Raw genomic sequence first — 22,126 nt, 5'->3', positions numbered from 1 at the left:
TTAACCCGTGTGATAACGACTGTCGTTTTCCGGCCACGCAAGGATAAAGTAAGTTACATTCATTCATTCATTCATACCAGTAGACATAACACAAAAACCTAGTGATCACTGTTGCTTTGTCCAATTATTGAAATTATTGGTCTGCAGACAAAGCAATCACCTGCAAAGCTATATACCCCACTTGATAACTCACATGTGGGCACGATATGTATCCAGAGTTGCCCCACTATACCCAAGGTTAAATAGGTAATTGTCATCATTATAATATCAGACGTATGTTTCAGGGTATTTATATTGGTCTGATATCGGCTCGCATGAAATATCACGAAGTCATCTTATCGACCCGACTGTAAGTGAGGTTGTTATTTCTTCTGGGTTGGACATTGTGGAAGGTCTAGCTATTGATGCTGTTGGTCGTTTATTATATTGGACTGGTGAGTACGTTCAATTAGGAATTGTTTGTATTAATGATTGTTACTTAAAATTACTCCGCGTCTGTTCATGTGCCTGTTTTACTGCATTCGCACATTCGTTATTTACCGAAGGAACATATAGTAGTTTTACGTTATTGCAGCTGTAACAACTTACTTATATTCGTAGACGATGGTCGGGATATTATATCTGTGTCTACATTAGATGGAAAGCACAAAAGGATTTTAATTAATGATGACTTGGGCTCACCAAGAGCTATCACCCTACATTATGGAATCGGGTGAGAGATATGTTTCGTAGACATTGCGTTGTGCCCTGACGCCGTAACAGTTGTTTAAGGGGGCTGGCTTTTTACATATATATAGTTATAAGCTTGATTCTGCTAATACTACTAGCTTTTGTGTTATTGGGTGAAATATAAGCCGACATATTGGTAACCACTGATTCGTCCAAATTTTATATTAGATAAGAAAAAAACCCATCATCAATTAAGTTTCACTACTGGTAACTAGTTAAACGGGGAGACTGAGGTTAAGCTATTGTCGGCAAGTGTTTTGCGCAAGAATACAGTGGTGGCTGCGTCGCGCTTCGACGCCTGTAACCGCCTAACCACGATGCCTATATGAGCAAATAAACATTCTTTTTCAGGTATATGTACTGGACCGACTGGGGTAACAAACCGTCTGCCAAAATAGAAAGAGCTGGTATGGACGGTAGTGACCGTTCTGTAATCATCGATACAGGTCTCACATGGCCCAATGGAATAACCATTGATACTGAACTTGGATGGTTGATTTGGGGAGACGCACAGACCGAGGTAAACTATTAAAAGTTTGGTATAATGTAAATGTAAGGCCAACATCTTCTAAACCCTACAATAAACCTTATTCTTTAGAAAATTGAACGGTCGGATCTTCTTGGCAGAAACCGCACAATACTTTATTCATCTTCACCCCACCCTTACAGCATTAGCTGTTTGGATGGATTAGTTTATTGGACAGACTGGGAGACCAGAGATGTACGTCGGCTTGATCTCCATAACACGAGTGATGTGCAAACTTTGCGTGGGAACATGCCCAGTATGATGGGTATGAAGGCAGTTTCCATGGAACCTCCCGCAGCCAACATGTATGTTTTCCTATATTTAGTCACTCTACTACTTTACAACCCTTACATTTAACAAACCACTTTTACAAAAAGATTTTCGCAAAGTAATAATGCAGCAAAATACGGTGCCTGTTAAATTGAATTTAATTGTTAAAACTGAATAAGATTCTAGTCTAGGTTACATTTTTGTACACGATAAAAAATTTACAGAAACCCAAATTCCGCAAATTTAGTCAGTAAGTTTCACGAAGTTGTAAGAAGAACTCGCGGTCCGTCGCCTAATGATTGTGTGCGCTGTGCGAAACTTATGCTAGTCCGTTTAAACAAGTAAATTGTTTCAGGTGTGGCCTTAACAACGGCGGTTGTAGCCATCTGTGTATTCGAAGTCCAACCAGTACAACAGGATTTATTTGCGCATGTCCAACGGGGGTTCGTATTAAAGAAGACAAACAAACGTGCGACGATCTTCCTACTGAATATCTCTTGTTTACGACCCGGCTGTCGATTCGCAGAGTTTCTTTGGAGGCGGATAAAAACTCCTACGTTGAACTACCTGCCGGTGAATTGGAAAACACCATTGCATTGGATTACCATTATGGCCGACAAGTGAGTTATTTGAATTTAAAACACATTGAATTGTTACCCAGAATTCCACGTCAATTAAACTGGCAACTTATTAAAGTCAACAATTACCAACCCCAAGCCCCCAACCCCAACGTTTAACAATTAGCATCAACCGATACAGCTCTTATCCTACAAGTGTCATATTCTTTCGAATTCGATTTCTTAAATGTTTGCTTAAAATGTCAGGTTTTGCAAACTATGTATCTGCGGAGTGCTTTAACATAACTATAATTGTTAGCTTCTGTTTTTCACTGACGTTTACCTGGATGTAATTAAACGGTCAAACTTGGATGGATCGGATACGAAAGTTATTGTCTCAAGAAACTTGAAGACAACTGATGGAGTTGCTGTTGATTGGGTGGCGGATAATATTTATTGGACCGATGCTGGGCCTAACACAATATCTGTTGCGAGACTGGATGGTACAAGCAGGTATTTATGTATTTCATATTAATTTAGAGGCGCAAATTATCAGCTGTCATTGCCATTGCACCTTCAAATAAGAAAAGATCTAAACACTAAATTCTAAGTGGCATTCTACATTTTCACATTGGCCGCTTAACATTTTCGATTTACTTACGAAATTTAAAGTTATATGGGCCCCATTAATCATATGACCGTACATCATCAATTTGTTACACACATACAGGACTGTGGGGTAAGATCGAATACCGTTATAGCAATATTCTTTGTTTCTACTAAATGGAACGAGACGAGTGAAAATATATTTAAGTTAATTACATGATGTAGGAAAGTGGTGATCGACCAAGGATTGGACGAACCACGGGCATTGGTTGTTCACCCATCACGTGGGATAATATTCTGGACGGACTGGGGAGACAAGGCAAAAATAGAAAAAGCAAATATGGATGGAAGTGCTAGAAAGGTATCTACCTTCTCATCGCATAAAGAGCTGTTGTTTTACTGGCAAACACATAATATAGTACTGTGTGGTAAGATGGGACACCTTGGCACATAATATCCAAATATCGTAATCGTGTTTTAAATAACTAACAACGGTCTATGGAAGTCGCGAAGAAATGGTTTATAATTCTTTTTTGTTTACTACCAAATGGGATGAGAAAATAGAATAAAATGGTGCCCCATCTCCCCCCGTTGAACTATATAATAAATTGGACGGTGTATCGTTACTTTTCGGCTTTTCCTTTTTTAAATATTATTTGTAACTCTACTATAACCGTAAAATCTTAATTAAGTTTCGTAACATGTCTTAAGAATACTGTTTACATGCACTTAAACTGTGCATCTCACTTGGAACAACACCTTTGAATATACTATTGACATTGATTCTACTGACAAGCCAAAATCAGGCCTCAAGTAACCAGACCTTCCATTACAAACAGATTAAAACATAAAACGCGGAGTTTTCAACTATTGCATTTTCCGAACTTTCTCTATTTTTAGACTCTTGTTCGAAAGAACCTGCAGTGGCCGAACGGGCTGACAATCGATTACAACAATTCAAGACTCTACTATGTAGACGCATACGATGAATTAAACCGCATCGAGACTTGCGATTTTAACGGAAGAAAACGAAAAGTTGTTGTTTCACCAGTGCCACATGGGTTTGCTATTACATATGTAAGTTTAAAGCTGCAACAATACTAAACCGTTATTACAAAATGTGTTTATGTTATAGTTGTCCGGAACTTTATATTGGACAGATTGGCAAACGTCAAGCATTCATTCAATTACGTACCCATTTAATTCTTCAAAGCGTAAAACAATTCTTGGTGGCGTGGAAGGCCTTATGGATATCAAGGTAAAGTTATCACTTATATATCATATTTACCAACTAGTCGTGATGAATTCTATCTGCAGGCGGTTTCATCAAAAAGACAAACCGGGACAAGTCTCTGCGACACAATGAATGGTTATGGAGGTTGTTCGCATCTATGTTTAATGAAAGGTTCACGAACGTTAACATGCGCTTGTCCTGATCCTATCGATCCACCACAAGCTCCTGTGGCCGATAGTATTTTGCCAAATATCAATCATGAAAGTCCTGATGGCGGAGTGTTAAACAATTGTAGTCTTACTCCAGTCCGAATAATAAAACATTCATCTACACACGCACCTGCCTTGGTTACAGCATACGACCTAACAACTCTTTCAAGTGAAGGAACATTACATAATAATATAAGTGTGGACACAAAAGCAGAAGGTAGGATATTTTTGTTCAATGGAATATCAACCATTTACTTACCATCATATATTTATAGCTCAACCAATTGTTATCCACGTGCTTGCTGTGTTCTTGGCGGCGGCTCTAATCGTTTTTGTAATCATCGTTGTTTTCGGATTTTTTATGTGGAAGTAAGTTTTCGTATTGAATATATTACAGCTTAAAACTTAACGGTTAATGTTTGGTAGGAAAATTAAGAAACGCAAAACACCAAGGTCCAACATCCCGAGCAATGATAATGCAACAGTGACCTACAGAAACAATGTCAGTTACAGAAGTGGCAGCAACTCTTTACTTCACCACAACAACACGAGCAGCGAGCATACACCTACCTTGTGGCCTGGTGTTGACCCGCGGAATAAACACGAAAGAAGTTCTTTGATAAATAGATCTGAAAACGAAACTCATCCGGCGGACGATTCTCTTCCAACATCGGAAGATGATCGTTATGATGAAACTTCAACACAATACAGCAGAGTTTCAACATTGGAAGGTCCCAAGACGAAACTACCAAGTCGAAAACTTGGGACTGTTGGATTACCTACCTCACGAGACCACCAGCTTACTGCCCCACAAGCGTTACCTCTATTACGTGTCACGAACAGTCCGCAAACTTGCCAAGCTACGAACCAACTGGCGTACTGTATAGATGACGGTGACGTCAGCAGTTGCTATAGCGACGATGACTTCTCGAATTGTGGGGATGTTCCCTCACCGATACCTTCAAAGGCCAAATCAAAGAACCGATTACTTCGTAATTTATTAGACAAGCAGCCGAAAATGAGCGTAACCACAACATGTACAATGCTTTCTGAGGACGATTGCCAAAGTTCAGAAGCGATATCAGCAAACTCAGGCACCAACGATTAAAACTTCTGAACGGCTGATTAAAATGTCTTAAAATTTAAAATAGAACTCTACTTTTACATACTGCGGTATTTTACCATTTCTAGAATTTATTTATTCTCTTTTTTTGACGCGTGAATGTTTTATGGTGTCTTTGTATTTACATAAAATGTAGAATCTATAAATCAAACCTCCTACGTTTTCCAGTGTTACAACCGATAAAAAACGGTTTAGCCCACTCGGAAATGTTTTCTTGGTGTTAGCCAGTTTATTTTTTTTTCTTCTTGGCCATCTTTCTTTACAATACATGTCTCCCCATGTATAATCCCTTTTGCGATACAACTGTTCTGTTTGTATAATAAAGTACATGTTTTAACGGTTGCCTCATTTGAAAAAGGTTTGAGTTTAAGGTAAGGTCTATTTTAACACCCATTTCCGTTTGGTATGGATGTAGTTTCATCATTTTTTAAACTTTAAATATCTGTACATACAAACAAAATATACGAGTAAGACCGAAAAATAAACGGTTGACTTAAATTTTCGTGGTAGACATAGTGTACATGAAAGAAATAATAATGTCCGTGGCCGACGAAAAATGCGGACAATTGAAACGTCTGAGGCTGTAAAATTGTACCTAATATGATACTTATACGATTAGCGTTAAAATCACTGCACTTCATCGCCCACCTTCAATACAGACCCGATGTTTGAGACAAGTATTACAAATATACAGTGATGAATTATAAAGGTCATCTTTGTGAAATCATACCCAAAAGACTTTTGTCACACAGCGTCAGCAGCACGTGTGAGTACTCTACCTTATAACTATGTCAGACGTTGCGTCAGGCCACACATAACTACACGTAAGATGCATGGCAGAAGAAAACAAACTCGAGAGTTTGGACCGATGTTGGTTTGGACTATACTCAAACGCACGCAGAGCGTGTTCGACTCAATATAACATATTGGTAGGTAATGGCGAAGGCTAACTATACCCATGTTCTGCTAAATACACAACATCAAAATATAGATATAGTTCGCTACGGCAAATTATTTTGCTGTACACAAGAAAAATACAAGATATAGTAGGGTGGGGGGACACCTTTAGCACATAATATCCAAGATGGGACACCTTTAGCACATAATATCCAAGATGGGACACCTTTAGCACATAATATTCAAATATCCTGATCGTGTTTTAAACCATTAACAACGGTCTATGGATGTCGTGATGATACGGTGTAATGATTATTGAAATTTTCTTTGTTTACTACTAAATGTGACCAGAAAATAGAATGATAAGGTGTCCCATATCCCCCTACCCTACTATAAGATATTCAAAGACGGCGGGCGAGTTTTAAAAAGGGAACGAAAAATTCACGTCCCGTTTATATATAACAGTCGTTAAATGTAAATAAAAATGAGACGTTATAGCTGGTCACGTCACTGCATTTCCTATGACGATAGACTGTAGACGCATATTTTCTACTTGGATCTACATTTTATGGTAGTGTATGGGAACATTTAATTTGGGTGAAACAAAATATCGATTTCTTTTGTACAGTAGCATACCCAATTGAATATGAAATTAATTTTAGTATGAAGTAGAAAGCTTCATTACGACAATTCAGGAAAGTGACGCAACCGCGTATCAGCTGATTTTGCATACGGCGTATGTAAATTTTGATCTATGACCTAGTATGTAAATTAACTGTTTTATTAAAACTAATAATACGTTAGTACAAAATCACTTACATAAATATGTTTATGCTATTATTAAACAGGGAAGCGTGTGATTTGTGTACATTGTAAAGGTTAAAAATAAAAGTTTTAAATGTCGGAACACAGTGTGTTCAACCGCTGAAAAGCAATGTTGTAAAAGAAACAACTCAGACTGTTTACGAATATAGAACGCTAGTATCTTTAGTTGTTATGAAGGCATAAGGAGTAAGAACCAAGACATCTTAAAATTGATGGCAACGTTTATAGACATAAAGCTTTTACTGAAGACTAATTGTAGCGACAAAGACGGTAATCACATAAAAAACGTTTCGTTAATTATCTAATTACGAAGTAGTCAGAAAATGATGAGAGCTGTACTACATGACGCAAGAGTAAATCATGACCGTGTTAGCGTATTATTACACATTCGGTATATATACTACATTATTTAGGTCCTCGTTCTGTTTTCTTATTCAGGTTTGTCACAAAGTAGATGCCATATGTTGCCCATTGATTCGTATGATAGGATGGCGGAACGCTGTGGCTGCTCCAACAATAAACAAATAGATTCTCCAGAAAAAAATTGGCAACAACAGTGCTATTGTTCAAAACAGCAATATATAAGAGACATGAATTCAATCGATTTAGATATTACCAGCGAAAACCAAGTCAGAAATGTAGAAAAACAATTAACCTCGAATGAGATATCTGAATGGCTACACCAAGGGTCTGGATTTAAATGGTCTTGTCCAGAAACGCAATCCTTGCTCGTGTTTGGGTATGGTTCGTTGGTTTGGCTGCCCAAGTTTGCCTTTCACAACCGAGAGGTTGGATATGTTCACGGATTCGTGCGACGGTTTTGGCAAGGAAATATATCACACCGTGGCGTTCCAGGTTCGGTAAGTACTTTTATGTTGCTTATTTATATATATGTTCTATAAAATGGATGATGGGTTACTATGGAGAGGCACGGCACCCGATCTGGGATTTAGTCCAGAGTAGCTTACATTACAGTACTGTAGCTAGTTTTTGCTTTCCTTTGAGCTTATTATTTTTTTATATTACAGCCAGGAAGAGTTGTCACACTCGTCCCTGATGACAAGGTACGTTACATTATATTTAATCTGTAGTCAGTAGTCTATATTGAGTATACCAATATTGACGAACAGACCATTATCAACTTTAAAACATCGATCGGTACTTCTCTTTTGGCGGGCCACTGTATTATCATTGTGTTTTTTTGTCTTTACAGGGAGTAACTTGGGGTGTAACATTCCACTTAAAGGGAAAGAAACAGATTGAAGCTGCCTTGCGTCACCTCGTGACAAGAGAAATGATCAACGGCGGTTACGAAATGCGGACAGCAAAGTTTTATGGACATCGTACTTACGACATTTTGACTTTCGTAGCTATGCCAGATAATGCACATTATCTCGGCCCTGCGCCGGTGGAAACTGTAGCTGCAACTATTGTCAACTCTCGAGGTCGAAGTGGACATAACCTGGAATATATATTTAACCTAATCGACACGTTGCGCAGAGAGGCGCCCCAAGGTGTTGACAACCATCTTACTTCATTAGAAGAAGCTTGTCATCGAATACTTTGCAGTATATTTAAAAAGCGGCATCGAATATTTTGCTGTTCGGGCACCAACGAGGCTGAATTTATGACCGATTGCCGCAAATGCCTGACAACAAAACACTCAGACGATGACCATTACATAATTTACTGTTTTGCGCAAAGAATGGACAGAATACGTTTAAGCTCAATGTCAGATGCTCCTTAGATTTCCTCTTTATTACGCAAAATATGTTCGTTTTACCACTCAATTGCTACTTTCTAGTGATGGTGCACCTTTTTGTGGATACAATATTTGCACAGCCATTTTATATATTTGCTTTTTGCAACTGGTACTTTTCAATTTATATTTTAATCCATATTATTTTAAATTTAGCAATCAATAATATTGAAGATATCACAGCAAGAGTTTATTGCTATCATGGTCATAACACAAAGTGAAACCGAATACTCCTTGTAAAGGCAGTGTAAATTTAATACGAATTGAAAACAATAAAGCTTGTCATGAGCTTCTTCAAATGATGGTTTAAAGAACTGGTAGTATTCGTTTGAATAACAAAACAACTTCGCAATGTTTTGTGTGTGGAAACAGATCAACAGGTTGCGCTAACATCGGTTTAAATGGAGGTCCATTAAGTCTCTTTGACTGTGGTCTGCAAAGACTAAACATACCGAGAATAAATTTAAGTAAAATTGCAACTTAAATTTTAAAAACTTACTCGACAAAATTTGTCTTTGCTTGGTCGACACTACAGGATACGTATATGAGGTACTGGATTGCTGGGCACTGTCGAATCACTTTAATAACCTAAAACAAAATTTAAAGATATTATTTAATAATTTATCCTCCCTAGTCGGCAAACTAAATGATATATCACATGCTTCCTAATGTGCACAATATATGGTGGCTTCATACACCTCATGCTTGCTTAAAAGAATGCAATTTCATGAGTAATTGTTTTTGAACATGTCTGCTAATTGAAAACCCATTAGTGACCACATGGTTAGAGTAATTCACTGTAACACAGATATACACATCAACAGTGGTGGCAATATAGAATTTCTACACATTATCACCAGTTAAAGCCTTTAAACTAACCACTGTACTACATAGCGTGATTGGTGTTCTTGACGTTGTTCCATTGTTAAACTTTCAGACATTACCTTGGCATGTAAACCACATCTAGGCGGGTCAACTACTGCCACAAGGTTCATGGAGTTTATTCCAGATAAACTTTCAATTGCTTTAGGTAGAACATCTTCAGCTTTCCCAACATAAAACTCGGCATTGGTTATATCTGTATAATGTGGGTAGTATACTTTTGTTTTAACAAGTAAAAAGCAAACTACATTGTGATAAGTTATAAAGCAGCTTACTGCTTACCTACCACATATAGTGGTTTCACTCATATATCCTACAAGTTACCAAGTATATAACTACGACTTGTTTCTGTTGGACTGAAAATATGTACAACACAATATAGACTGCTGGAGCAATTAGTATAGTGTGTCCAACTCTGAGACAAACAACACCGACTATGAAGGACAGGAGTTTTAAACCTCAGATTCTCCAGTTACAAAACTCTGAATGCATTTCCATGTACTCACTATTTAATGTAGCATTTTTCACGGCATCTATAATAGCTTGTTCACATATATCAACCCCAACCAGTCTGTTCACACATGAAGATAATGTAAGGCCAATGGTACCAGTTCCGCAACATACATCTAACAGTGCAGTTTCTTTTGAATCCGGTGTCTCATCTATTGCTTGTTTAACTAAATCACCAATGCACTTGTACAAGACTTCAGCAGCTTTGGTGTTACACTGTGCAGGTAAAAATAAGATAAGGTGATTGGTTACCTAGCATGCAGTTTTAAAGTTATATCAGAAATGGAAAAACCAAGTTATGTGACCATTTTAACCTGCTACGAGTAATTAAAGTTCTGAGCATTTTTAAAACACTGCATACATCACATAGTTCGTCGGTCAATCTAAAATAAAATCTGGTTTATAAAAATATTAAGCTTTATTTTACAATGGTGCCTCTAAACTGTCAACCTTTTTGCGAAGTTCCCTAAATTAATATAATTATACAGAGTAAAAACAAATTCTCCACAGCGGTAAAAAAATTGGTTAAGTACTAGTTGGTTACCAAATAAATAGCAATAAAGTTTAGGTTTGTGATTAGTGACCCAGGGGTTAAAAAGCACCACTGTACAACAGTAATTATTACTTCGTTTCAAAATAGTAGTAAACATTATCTAAAGCAAAAAAGTTACTTGGAAGAAAGCATCAGGAGAAATTCGAAACTTGAGATCAAATAATTTTTCATAAATGACACCGTCGCCTGTTAAAGTTTTGATAGAAATTTCCTTTGAATTACATCTGTGCGTAGGTACACCCTCGTATAACATTGTATCAACTTTAACATTACTCGTTTCAAAATGATCAATTACTGATTGGAGTTCAGTTTGGATTTTTTCATCTGTTAAATTCTAAAATAAAAAGGAAGTTATATAATGAAATGTAATGATGTATATTGAAAAAAGAAATTAAAAGCCACAACTTCAAAGCTGACAAAACAAATTCTAGGGGGTTGTTGGTTTGGGACAATTGCAGAATTTTCAAATTGAAATTGTCCGCTTTAAATTTATTTAAAAACCAAATTGATCAATAATTAATGCTTTGAGACACCCCACTTGCTTGTGTTATAACAATAATATATGTGCCCTGCCCCTATTTTATACCAAGTTTATAAGTTTATAAAATGAACCTATGTTGGTCTTCCTACACCTTACGGCCATGTAAGTATGCAACTTTACAGGTAACACATTTTTCTTGAAAGAATGAAGGTAACTTTTTTATCCACGTGTGTTCTGTTTCATACACCTTATGCCAACTTTTAAGTTCTTGGTTAAACATTTTTGAGGACATTTATGCACACAATAATAGCAGCTTCGAGACTCAAACTCGTATCCTCTGGTCAAAAAGGTAGCCATTGAAATATAGCTTAAGAATAACTTTTATTTAAGCATTAATCCATTACCTGTTTGCACATTGTGATTATAACCATTGATGAGTTTTCTAGTGTTGTCCTCACAGTAATTTGCTTCCAAAACCCTTCATGAGTGTGGGTATTGTACACTGATAGTTTTGATCGTTGTACATACTGTGTGAAGCATTCTACGATTTGTTTCATCACATCTGGTACATGAATAAGACAACTTGGATTTTCCACGTTACAAACCTGGTCCCTGTTTAAAGAAATATTGAATGTTTAAAATACAGAAGACTTTCTCAACTATCCAATCTCGCTGGGAATAATTGTCCGACTAATTTATTAAATGTTGATATTGTGCAGATCAACTGGATAACAGGAGAAACGACGATGACACTAAAAACTGATGGTTCACATTTAAGCAGTAAGCGATAATCAAATAAACAAAATACCACTTAAACAAGGTATGGACAACCGAGGAATCACTTGTACAACCATGAACAATCCTTTACAAAAATATTTAAAAAATGAAACAAACCTGTATCTTCCCAATCGAAATCCAACCATAGCTTGATCTTCCGAGTTTTTACCAACAGTAAACCCACATTTGTTTCGATAACCTCCAACACAGGGGGAGGGTAATATATCATCCATTGGACAGAAAGCTCCGGATTCTTTTTTTTGTTGCATCAACCACACAAACACCTGAAAGAGAAAATATATATTTTTGTACAAGGATGACAAGAATTTAAATTTGGCCAAAATGCAATGTAAGAAAATATTTATATAACAACTGACTGCTATATTACAATTAGATATATTGTTGATGATGAAAATTATACTAGTTAATGTTGTATTGTTGTGGACATATTGGACGACATACACTTTCTATTGCCACATGTTAGCTACAAGTTTGAGTATATGTTGTTTTGTGAATTGTAGCAAATATGGATAGGTTAAGCAAGTCTACAGTGAAAGCATTATCAAGCTTTCCTCTAGTTACAAGATAAGCCTCTATGTATTATGTTACAGCACTCCTTTCCATGATATCAAAAATAACATGTGGTAACTATAGTACTCACTGTACACAAAATTCAAATAAAGTGGACTATTTAACATCCGCAAATACCTCATTATCCAAATTATCAACTGCAGAAACTTTTTTTCGGATTTCAAGCAAACTTGAAAACATTGAAGATTGTTTTAATTTTAATTGCTCTTCATATGAAGATTTCCACCAGGGGATTACTGTGTTTTTTAATTGATCTAAATATAGTGGCACAATTAAAAACCTTAAAACAGGACTGCTAGCATTATTTTTTCTGAAGTTATCTTGAATGGAAGTTGTCATATTTATCTTATTTTTTACTCACAAGCGAGGCATCCATAGAGATGATGACAATAAGTGCACGACTGTTTAATTTACTTCATCTTCGCTTGCTATGGAGTCACTACTTAGGATATTTGCAACAAACAAAAACCTGATGGTAGCAGAATCAAGCCTCGATTCCGGTATCTTCAGGTTACGAGGCGATCATTCTAACCACTGTGGCACAGCACCATCATGCCACTTAAAAATGATAAACAAAACTCTACTGAAACCTACCTTCCATTGAAATATTCTCATCTTCAACTTTAATTTTCTTATTTTCAACATCGGACGTGCTTGAATCAACGTTTTCCCTTTTGTTTTTGGCCATAACATCCGCTTTTGGTTTGGCATTTTTTACAGATAATTTGTTCCCTTTTAAAACAAACCTGCAAACTAGTTATATTTTAAATGTAGTATGAAACAAAGATATTTAGACCATAATCTGTTCCCAGGTAAAACATATCATACAACTAATGTTTTACAATTAAATAAGAGTGCACTTAAATTAAAGTATCTATTTGTGTATTAGCAAAGGCATACAAAACATACTAAATAGCAACAATTAAAGGGGCATACCAAAAATTCAAAAGTATATAGATAAAGATAGAGATGCTTAAATGTGATCTAAAAACTAAAGTTACCAGCAAAGTTTTAAAAAATAAAACAGCTTCTGATAAAATGAGTGTTCAAAATACAAATCCATTTGTGATAATAATAAAATTGGTTTCATAAAAAAATTCCATTTTTTTACGTGAAATCCCAGGCATTGTGGCAAGTCCAATTTTAAAACTCCTGTGGGTTTTTTTAGTTTTTTCAGAAGCTGTTACGCTTTTTAAACTTTGGTGGTGCCTTAAGATCCATTTGAGGATCTCCATCTATATACAATTTATAAATTTATCATTTTTCGTTGGAATGCTAATTTAATGTTTATTGACTGAATAAAAAATACACATCCCCAAATATTACAAAAGTTTTCAGAAATCTCATTAATGAAAAGTTATAGTAATGATATGAATCAGTTTTCCAACTACTCTTCCAAATACTTTTAAACTTGTCAGTCACTAAACTAAAAACCCTGCAACAAAAAGAGTAAACAAACAATTTTTTTACTACACACTTGCACACAGTAAGAAATACACCTTACGCATTTAGCTTGGCAACAGCATCAACCTTATCTTCTTCGTTTCTAAACGTCACATAAGCTTTGTTGATACGTGACACTACATTGATTTTGTGTGGATTTAATTTCAGCTTTTTATTCATTAACTTTTTCAGCTCTCCTGTATAAATGTATGCATTTAAGTTAAGTAACCGTTTTGTTATCTCTACTTACCATAGCCACAGTGACGTGGAAGATTTCCAACTTCGATTTTAAAAACTTCGGATGTAAAATTTGAGGTCTTTGTGTAACCATAGGCATCATCAGGGTCTATGCTGCTTTTGACTTCCTCTGTTACTTGGATGCTGCTTATTTTAGGTTCAACATCAGCTGTATCATCCATTTAACCTACTTCAGATCAGCTACAAGAGCATTACACGGTTTGATGAAGGAATAGTGTTTACCATTAAAGCGAAAAACAACAAAACAAATATATTTAATTTTGTACTTGAACAGACCAGATAAGTAAAAATTGTGGTCATGCATTGTAGTTTCACAACATTCAGTTCAACAATGTAACATACAGCCACATAATTATCAAAGAAGATTGTTTAAAGTTTTTGGTATAATAAGGGATTTTTCAGTTTTATCATTCCTGTGAAAAGGTCAAACTGTTGAAATGTTCAAGGGCTGATCTCACTGCAGTGCATGTTATGTTGAATGCCGGGTGTATGGCTTGCTGTGGATGAATAACAGAATTTTCAGCATCACCTATTTATGCTCATGTGATTGTGAGAAGGCGTTTCTGAGCTTTAACAATAGAACAAGTGTTTTATTTTCACTTAGCTTCCAACTATCTTGTAACTGCTTGTAAGTTACATGCTATTTTAGACAACCAAATATTTTATTTATTTTTAGATTTGTATGTTTGGCGGACATATTAGGCAACCGATAAGGAAATACAGAGTCAGAGCTATTGTAGCTAGGTCTAGGTGTGTTGTCCTTATGCCCAAACCAATGACAGCAACATCAAGCTTTATAGTTGTATTCTCTTCGCTATAGACAGACACTCTAATCTCTGTCTTATACTTATAAATTAAACTGTAGAATAAAAAACTCAGTACGCACCAGTTGGTTAGATACAGGACCAATGTTAACTGGATGTAGGCTTGGGCAATGCTGAGCAGTTGATAAACCACTGAGTCCATAACAAGTATGATAGTAATCGGGCGATCTGAAAATGATATTGTGTAGAATGTAGATGGAATAAACTAATAAAATAGAGGTAAACCTCTTACTTTCCAGGTTTATCCAATAAACCACCAAAAGAACTTTGACAACAAAGCAAGGCATAGAACTGCAGAGCTTCTTGGTTATATAACCAACTATTCTGTTAAAACAAAAGTTTATTTTAATTTATTAAAACTAGGACTGTAGTGAAAGTGATAAAAATGATCTTACATTATTTGGTTGCGAGTCTGAATTTAAATGAGCATCTTCCATAACCAAGTTGTGAAGCAGAGGTAATATACCTCCTTGCCAAAATGAATAACATCCATCAACCAGTTTATTTGTCCGACCCTAGAACAAAAGTATTAACCTAAAAGTTCTTTAATTGTTTTAACATTAAACATGCTTAGAAATGCTGTTAGGCTAAAGTATTACAAATTTATTTACATAAATTTATGTTCTTATTTATGACATAATTAATTTGCATCGTTTTAAATGCAACTGTAAAGAGGTGTATGGTGTATGATGTAGACATATTATATCTTAAAAATAAACCTGAAACCCTCCTTCAAATCTCATTTGTCGATTGACCACCCATCGAAGAAGTTTATCAGCATCTATAAGCTTTGTATGACCAAGAATAACAAGCGCAGCATATCCACAGAATGTATAACCACCATGCGCTTCAGTGCCTGGAAAACCACCTATTCCTCCTTCATATGTTTGGCAACTAAATAATTAAAAAGGTAATACATTAAACACAGGTAATATCAATTCAAAACCAAAAATTTACTGCCAACAGTTTTAGGTCTGTAGCTCCCATTATTGGGAACAAGATATGATATAAATCATAGTGCTATAGCAACTGTTGTTGTACTATTTTGTGTATAATTTTTGTTTCATACGGCTTATAATTTTGGGCAATCTATAATTAGTGACCGATTGGTTGCAGCAGTGTCCGTTAAGTGTCTTGCCCAAGGACATATACGCTGATCAGTAGTAGTATTGTTGCCGAGTATCAAACCGGGGACACTTTGGTTCAATGCAGCCTAAACCACTGAGCCATGGTGCCGCACCACTTTTCCACATTAGCCTGTCTATAAATTGAATTGTCTGTATTCTAAATTAGTCTGTCTACAAAACTCACCTTACAATCCACTGTGGCGAGTTATCAAACAAATTCACAACTGTGTCAATCATTCCAGTCAACGCAACAACAGAAGCAGCACAATACAAACTTCTTGTGTCAGTTTCACCACCCTTGTGCATTGTGAAACTTCCATCTTTTTGTTTCATGCACCACAGAAATTTTAGCAATGATTTCCTAACAAGTGAAAATGGTTATAGCATTGAAAACTTAATTAATATGTCTAAAATCATATTATTAAAACACTTATCCTGGTAGTAGCTAGCTTATTTTTTAACCGATAAAACATTTAAACTAATTTTTAAGAAAAAATGTGTAAACCAACCTGTTTATGACAGAGTAAGCCTCCTTGGTTGCAATTGAGCAAAGACAATTAATTGCAGCATAAGTGGGTGCAAGGTGAGACATTTGACCAGGGCCACCACCAAAACCACCATCTTTGTTCTGACATTTTGATAGAAACTTACATATGCTGAGGACAATTTGTCAATTTAAAGCTAAAATAAGCAGTTTAAATAAATAAAAAGATATACCGGGATTTCATTTCATCAGGTATAGGATGATTCAACAAACTTAAACTATGAACAATCCAGTAACACAACCATGGCCGACTTGAATCCAGGCACTGTATTTTGGACATGAGATGGTTAAATTAAAATGGTTTATTTTTCTATGGACAAGATAAAAGTTTATTACCTGGTAGGATTTTGAAAGATGTTCCAACCCACGAAACAAATAAGGAATATGAGTTTCAGTGTGCAAGACAGCTCTACCTAGCACAAGGTTTTATTAGCTTTTTTAAATAAACCATACAAAAAACAGTCACCAACAAAATTGTGAAAATGATCAGACATGAAACTTAATCATATCATATAGCCTATAGACCAACAGACGTATATGACATGACAACATGTATAATAAAAATAATCATACTCTGGTTCAACATCCAAGAACTCTTCAAAGTCTTTGTATTTCTTCATTACGACATGTTCTACACCTTTCTATAAAATAAAAAAGGTTGATAAATGCATAGTAATTTTTTTGGTTCTTCCTGAAGATTTAACTTAACTTTAAAAAAGGGTATGCACATGTACATGCTGCTAGTGCTGACACAATTACACAGTCCCCTAAAACAAATTATGTATTTCAACATACTTGTTCTTTTGATGAATGCGTCGGTCTTCCTTCATCATCAACAAATTTAGTTGATACATCTCCTGTTTCAAGCCATTCCATTTTCGACTGGTGTCACTGGCAATATCTGACAATAAATGCTATAAGCCTATATACATTGACGTGTATGTCTGTTATCATATAAAAAGAAAAGTTAATTTTTTAAACGATAATAAAGAATTTGGTGCATATACACGTTTGTTTCTAAACTTTGTTTAAGAAATTTCGATTTTGGTAATGGTGTACAACCTAACTTTGGTACAACCCTACCGCAACGTCATAGTAAAAAAACGTGATAAAAGCAAAACGAACCATGATCACTTTATCAACAAGAGATCACAGATCTAATGAATGAGCACGTTTTAAACTAATTAGCATAAGATAGTAGAGTCGGGGAAGATGGGACACCTTTAACACATAATATCCAAATAGCCTGATCGTGTTTTAAACAATTAACAACAGTCTGTGAAAGTCGTGAAGATACGGTTTTACAATTCATTAAATGTTCTTTGGTTACTACTAAATAAAAAGAGAAAACAAAATGAAAAGGTGTCACATCTACCCCTACCCTGCTATATTAATTAATCCTTTTACTACGGTCGACTAACGGTCGACTAGGCTCGATCAAAAACAAATCTGAAGTAACCAACAAACCGGGTTCTAATCGCCATTGGTGACTGTGGAGCAGTAGGCAGAATGAATTTATACATGTATTATAACTAATGAAACTTATGACGTATGAGGATTGAGTGATTGGTAAAGAATATGTGTATAAATACGCTTTGTACAACTCCTGTACCATGTGTTTATTGTAAACTTACATTAGTTAACGTTGTCGTCGCTTAAAAACGTTTGTTTTCATGAATTTTGACAAACTGTAATCACGCAGTAATTAGCCAATGTTAGAAGTTAATATTAATCATATGATGTTAAATTAAAAATAATGTTTCAATTACGATGCTAATAGTTTGATTCAGTTGTGAATCGTTGTGTGGATTTCTTATCTTATATAAAACGTGCCGTCGTTTCCCGCCAAACTCCAGACAGTGTTTCCGCTATGTAAAGTGCACGAGGAAAGTAATCGTTAATTAATCGCTTATCGTGCGGTTTTAAATCTTAAAAAATTCAGTCCAAATAAAACCCTCACGACTCCCATAGACCGCTGTTAGTTGTTTAAAATACGATCAGGATATTTGGATATTCTGTGCTGAAGGTATCCTATCTTCCCCAACCTACTATATACTAAAACACGCCCGGCGGGCTGGCTAGTGAAAATCCCGTGAAAAGGAAGCTTTCCCTATGCAAGATCCATCAAAATGTACGTGGTAAACAAAACTTGTAAAAAAATTGGATTATTTTTTCGGTCTGCAAAGCATAAAAGCGGGTAATTTTCTGTGATCAAACTTACAGAAAAACTGAAATCAAACGTAAGATCGTGCGACTAGAGGCTTATAAAATCTACTTACGCCAGGTTTGCATAAAATGCCAGAAAAAGAGGCGCGAATACTGAAAAGCTGAACACGATAACTAAACGACTCACCATGTCTAATATTTACATGACTTGTTTTTAAAAGTTATTTTTTCGTTTGTAAAACTACTTATATTTTTTGGTTTTATAAGTGTTTAATATTAAAAGATCAAATATAAATGTTTGTTTATGTATAGTTCTGTGGTGTAAAGTAGGACACTTTTAGCACATAATATTTAAATATCCTAATCGTGTTTTAAACAATCAACAACGGTCTATATTTGAGTCGCAAGGGTATGGTTTTATAATTTTTAAATGTTTTTTGTTTACTACCAAATGAGACAGAAATTAGACAGAAACTGGGCTAAAAATCTGTGTACGCGCATCACATTTTGTTGGATCTTGCATAGGGAAAGCTCCCTTGGCACGAAATAATCACTGTTTTAGTAAGACCGCGCAAAATTGCAAAAGAAACTGAAATCATAAATATCTAAACATGTTTGAATTGGCACATAGGGGATGTCCCGATTTATGAACACCAGCTACAAAAAAAAACTAATTATTTGCTAATTAAGAGCGGTTTTGAATCTGAAAATTTAGTTTAAAATTATTTTATGATTTGATTTCAATTAGGAGATTAAAGACTAAATTCTAGAACTAAGAGTTGATATAAATTCGGAAAAGAGTTTAAAAAAACAGCAGCAACAACAACAACAACAACTACAACGACTTTCGACGAAAAAGGATTTATTCTATATGGTCACTACGTGCCCAACAACCGTTCGACAAAAGGATCTGTATGACAACTACCGTGCTCAAAATGGTTGGAACATAAAGACAAAAAATTCTTTTTCAAACATTCTGTTATTTAGTTCACGTTAGAGTTTTACGACTGGCACCTCCCCAAACATGGTATCGTCAGAATTGCAAGTTGCAATAGAAACAAATTAATTGGCGGGTAATTGCGGCTACAAGACAATCGTGTTTACAATGTACGAAAGTGCGTGATAATGGCATTTTTTACCGAACAAATTAATAATAAGGTGTGAAATCTAATCAGTATGTCTGACAAACAAAAGTTCTAGTATGGCGTTGATAGATACTGTATGGAAGGACAGTCGATACACAATAATTCCCTTTTCAAAAAGCCGTTTCTACAAGATGGTGAACTTGATACACCAGTTTAAGCAACCTACGTAACATTTTTCTTCTAGCTGAATGCATAGATGGAATCGGGTTTTGCTTACGCGTCTTTGTCCTTTTATTGTTACCTCATACACCGCTGTTCTTTCGCTTGGATGGGTGTTCTGTGTATTCATTCGAGCATGATATGTCCCAAAATTAGTAAACGCATTTCGTATATATAAAACTAAAAGTCGCTTTGGACCAGTTGAAACTGGTCAAAATTTATATCCAACTATATGTCATGTTATGATGTTGATCGGTTTTATTTGTTTGATGACGTTTTTGAAACGGCATCGGTTCGGTCGGTTTTACCTTTGTTGTCCTATTACGTCACAGAGTAGTCGGCCTTGGTTTACGGTTGGTTTGGTTGGCTCTGGAAATGAACGAGTTGTGTTCAATATTGAAATGTAAAAAAAAAAAAAACATATGTAAACTTTGACATAAAAATGTGCGTATTGCCGACATATTCCAATTTTACTACATTACTAATTTTGCAGTTTATTGGAAGCTGGCTCAGGAGTTTAATTTAATTTTATTTTAAGTTTTCAACAAATATAAAGAAAAATCATTTCAATAACCGTTGATACCAAAGTAATCCATTTTATCTGTTTGTTAGCAAAGCTTAAACAAATAGCAAGCGGATGCACAAACTTGTGTTTATCGGAAATAACCGTCTTTAGTTTTGCTTCGCTGCAGACACGATCTCAAGCATGCAACGTATGCGGCTTTAACGAAAAACGAAGACCTTTCTGTAGTTTCAAGACTGTAACGTCATTTTAGAAAATACTCTTGAGGCAGTTCACATTAACTAAACACTATAACGCATAAGGAATATTCATGAAAAAAATACTTTTATACAGGCCAAATACAACGACACTGTAATACTTTTATGTTCACATCATCATGCACTTGTTTTGTATTGTAGCGGGGTAGGTCACCTGTCATTATGTTTTTTCGTTTCATTTGGTGGTAAACAAAGAGACAATATCTGCTAAAGGTGTCCCGTCTTTCCCTTATACCCTAACATATGAATGTTTTATAATAAAAATTTATAATCCTTGAAATCTCACCAGTGGTGGGCTTTATTCAACTGTACAATGATGACATGTGTTGTTACGAAACTATTGTTGTAACAGTAGGCTACTGTTAATGTTTGCACTGATGTTTTTGTTCCAAAAACCGCCGCACCGGTCTTTTAAATGTGCATGTCTGAGAACTAACTATTCGAACAATGTGGTTTTTAGTTGAACCCAAAAACAATAAGGGCAACAAGAACCCTCTATAGGGCTTGGTTTGTGGCGCAATTTACGCCCTACAGCTATTAGCCAATCAGACATCGAGAGCTCGGTGGTATATAACGGGCTGCTGTTCATCACGCCACATTTTGCAGCTCTTGCTTAGTTGGTTGTCAGACTAGAGTAGAAACAGAACAAGAGTTATGGGGTAAGAAAACTAATATTTATTTATCTTTTTTTGTGTTGTGCTATGAGGTAAGATGGAATACTGTAAGCACGAAGCACATAAGCCCATATTTCCTAATCGTATCTTAAAAGTTTAACAACGCTTTTTTCGATTTGCGGGGCTACACGGGTTAATAATTCTGTAAATATTCTTTGTATACTACCAAATAGAACGAGAATAGACAATGAAAACATGTCTTATATTACCCCATACATTTATACTAGAAATATAACAACAAAATAACCTAATTTAAATTTCCAGTAACACACGAGGAAAAGCAACGGCCTTGCTTTTGGTGGCTCAAGCAATAATCCTCGTGTTATTTGGTCTCTTCGTCGATTACGATGTGGCTGCTGGACCTCGGAACAACAGTTTAACTACACATACCACTCTTGCTCATTATTACCCAAGTAAGTGATTATATGAAATGAAAATTTATATTTAGATACTTTATTTTGCTGCGACAAACTGTAT

General features: G+C 35.5%; 5 protein-coding genes across 10 annotated transcripts in view; 3 read left to right on the top strand and 2 right to left on the bottom strand.

Annotated features, from left to right (window-relative positions):
* Positions 1–5,591, top strand: part of LOC100184434 (low-density lipoprotein receptor-related protein 4) — a 20,649-nt gene extending 15,058 nt beyond the window's left edge. For both annotated transcript variants that reach the window (XM_018811460.2, XM_018811459.2), the window contains exons 24-35: positions 285–434; positions 601–712; positions 1,081–1,249; positions 1,328–1,560; positions 1,881–2,145; positions 2,402–2,595; positions 2,914–3,049; positions 3,589–3,765; positions 3,824–3,946; positions 4,006–4,348; positions 4,407–4,500; positions 4,558–5,591. In XM_018811460.2, the coding sequence (XP_018667005.1) occupies positions 285–434; positions 601–712; positions 1,081–1,249; positions 1,328–1,560; positions 1,881–2,145; positions 2,402–2,595; positions 2,914–3,049; positions 3,589–3,765; positions 3,824–3,946; positions 4,006–4,348; positions 4,407–4,500; positions 4,558–5,239 (2,678 nt within the window). In that variant the 3' untranslated portion in view covers positions 5,240–5,591. The remainder of the gene's footprint in view (positions 1–284; positions 435–600; positions 713–1,080; positions 1,250–1,327; positions 1,561–1,880; positions 2,146–2,401; positions 2,596–2,913; positions 3,050–3,588; positions 3,766–3,823; positions 3,947–4,005; positions 4,349–4,406; positions 4,501–4,557) is intronic.
* A 1,570-nt stretch (positions 5,592–7,161) lies between these two features.
* On the top strand, positions 7,162–9,034 carry LOC100178169 (glutathione-specific gamma-glutamylcyclotransferase 1-like). The gene is made up of 4 exons (XM_026834347.1): positions 7,162–7,246; positions 7,415–7,836; positions 8,005–8,040; positions 8,190–9,034. Exons 1-4 carry the CDS (start codon positions 7,189–7,191, stop codon positions 8,721–8,723), a joined length of 1,050 nt encoding a protein of 349 aa, XP_026690148.1. The 5' UTR covers positions 7,162–7,188; the 3' UTR covers positions 8,724–9,034.
* On the bottom strand, positions 8,911–14,401 carry LOC113473990 (tRNA (uracil-5-)-methyltransferase homolog A-like). 4 transcript variants are annotated; one of them, XM_026834341.1, is made up of 11 exons: positions 14,223–14,401; positions 14,034–14,169; positions 13,124–13,275; positions 12,647–12,783; positions 12,056–12,222; positions 11,566–11,773; positions 10,799–11,014; positions 10,124–10,343; positions 9,680–9,813; positions 9,235–9,323; positions 8,911–9,177 (listed from the first exon to the last, which is right to left on the bottom strand). In XM_026834341.1, exons 1-11 carry the CDS (start codon positions 14,389–14,391, stop codon positions 9,042–9,044), a joined length of 1,764 nt encoding a protein of 587 aa, XP_026690142.1. In that variant the 5' UTR covers positions 14,392–14,401; the 3' UTR covers positions 8,911–9,041. The 4 variants fall into 4 exon arrangements, with proteins under 4 accessions (XP_026690142.1, XP_009858245.1, XP_026690143.1 ...); XM_009859943.3 differs by lacking the exon at positions 14,223–14,401 and having other exon boundaries at positions 14,029–14,169; XM_026834342.1 differs by lacking the exon at positions 14,223–14,401 and having other exon boundaries at positions 13,124–13,282.
* A 14-nt stretch (positions 14,402–14,415) lies between these two features.
* On the bottom strand, positions 14,416–17,671 carry LOC100182889 (protein farnesyltransferase subunit beta). Its single transcript, XM_018811480.2, has 11 exons — positions 17,521–17,671; positions 17,299–17,366; positions 17,062–17,134; positions 16,899–16,990; positions 16,691–16,837; positions 16,366–16,542; positions 15,774–15,948; positions 15,450–15,569; positions 15,287–15,378; positions 15,117–15,222; positions 14,416–14,727 (listed from the first exon to the last, which is right to left on the bottom strand). The coding sequence occupies exons 1-11, from the start codon at positions 17,599–17,601 to the stop codon at positions 14,638–14,640; spliced, it is 1,221 nt and encodes a 406-aa protein (XP_018667025.1). The 5' UTR covers positions 17,602–17,671; the 3' UTR covers positions 14,416–14,637.
* Positions 17,672–21,526: 3,855 nt separating this feature from the next.
* LOC445729 (Rh type C glycoprotein) overlaps positions 21,527–22,126 on the top strand; it is a 5,893-nt gene continuing 5,293 nt past the window's right edge. The window contains exons 1-2 of one of the 2 annotated variants that reach the window (XM_009859924.3): positions 21,527–21,634; positions 21,914–22,062. In XM_009859924.3, coding sequence (XP_009858226.1) covers positions 21,630–21,634; positions 21,914–22,062 — 154 coding nt within the window. In that variant the 5' untranslated portion in view covers positions 21,527–21,629. 2 annotated transcript variants of the gene reach the window in all.

The sequence above is a fragment of the Ciona intestinalis genome, chromosome 4 (genome assembly GCF_000224145.3).
Source record: "Ciona intestinalis chromosome 4, KH, whole genome shotgun sequence".
Classification (NCBI taxonomy): domain Eukaryota; kingdom Metazoa; phylum Chordata; class Ascidiacea; order Phlebobranchia; family Cionidae; genus Ciona; species Ciona intestinalis.
Note: the sequence above shows the minus strand (reverse complement) of the source record. Positions and strands in the feature narration are given on the sequence as shown.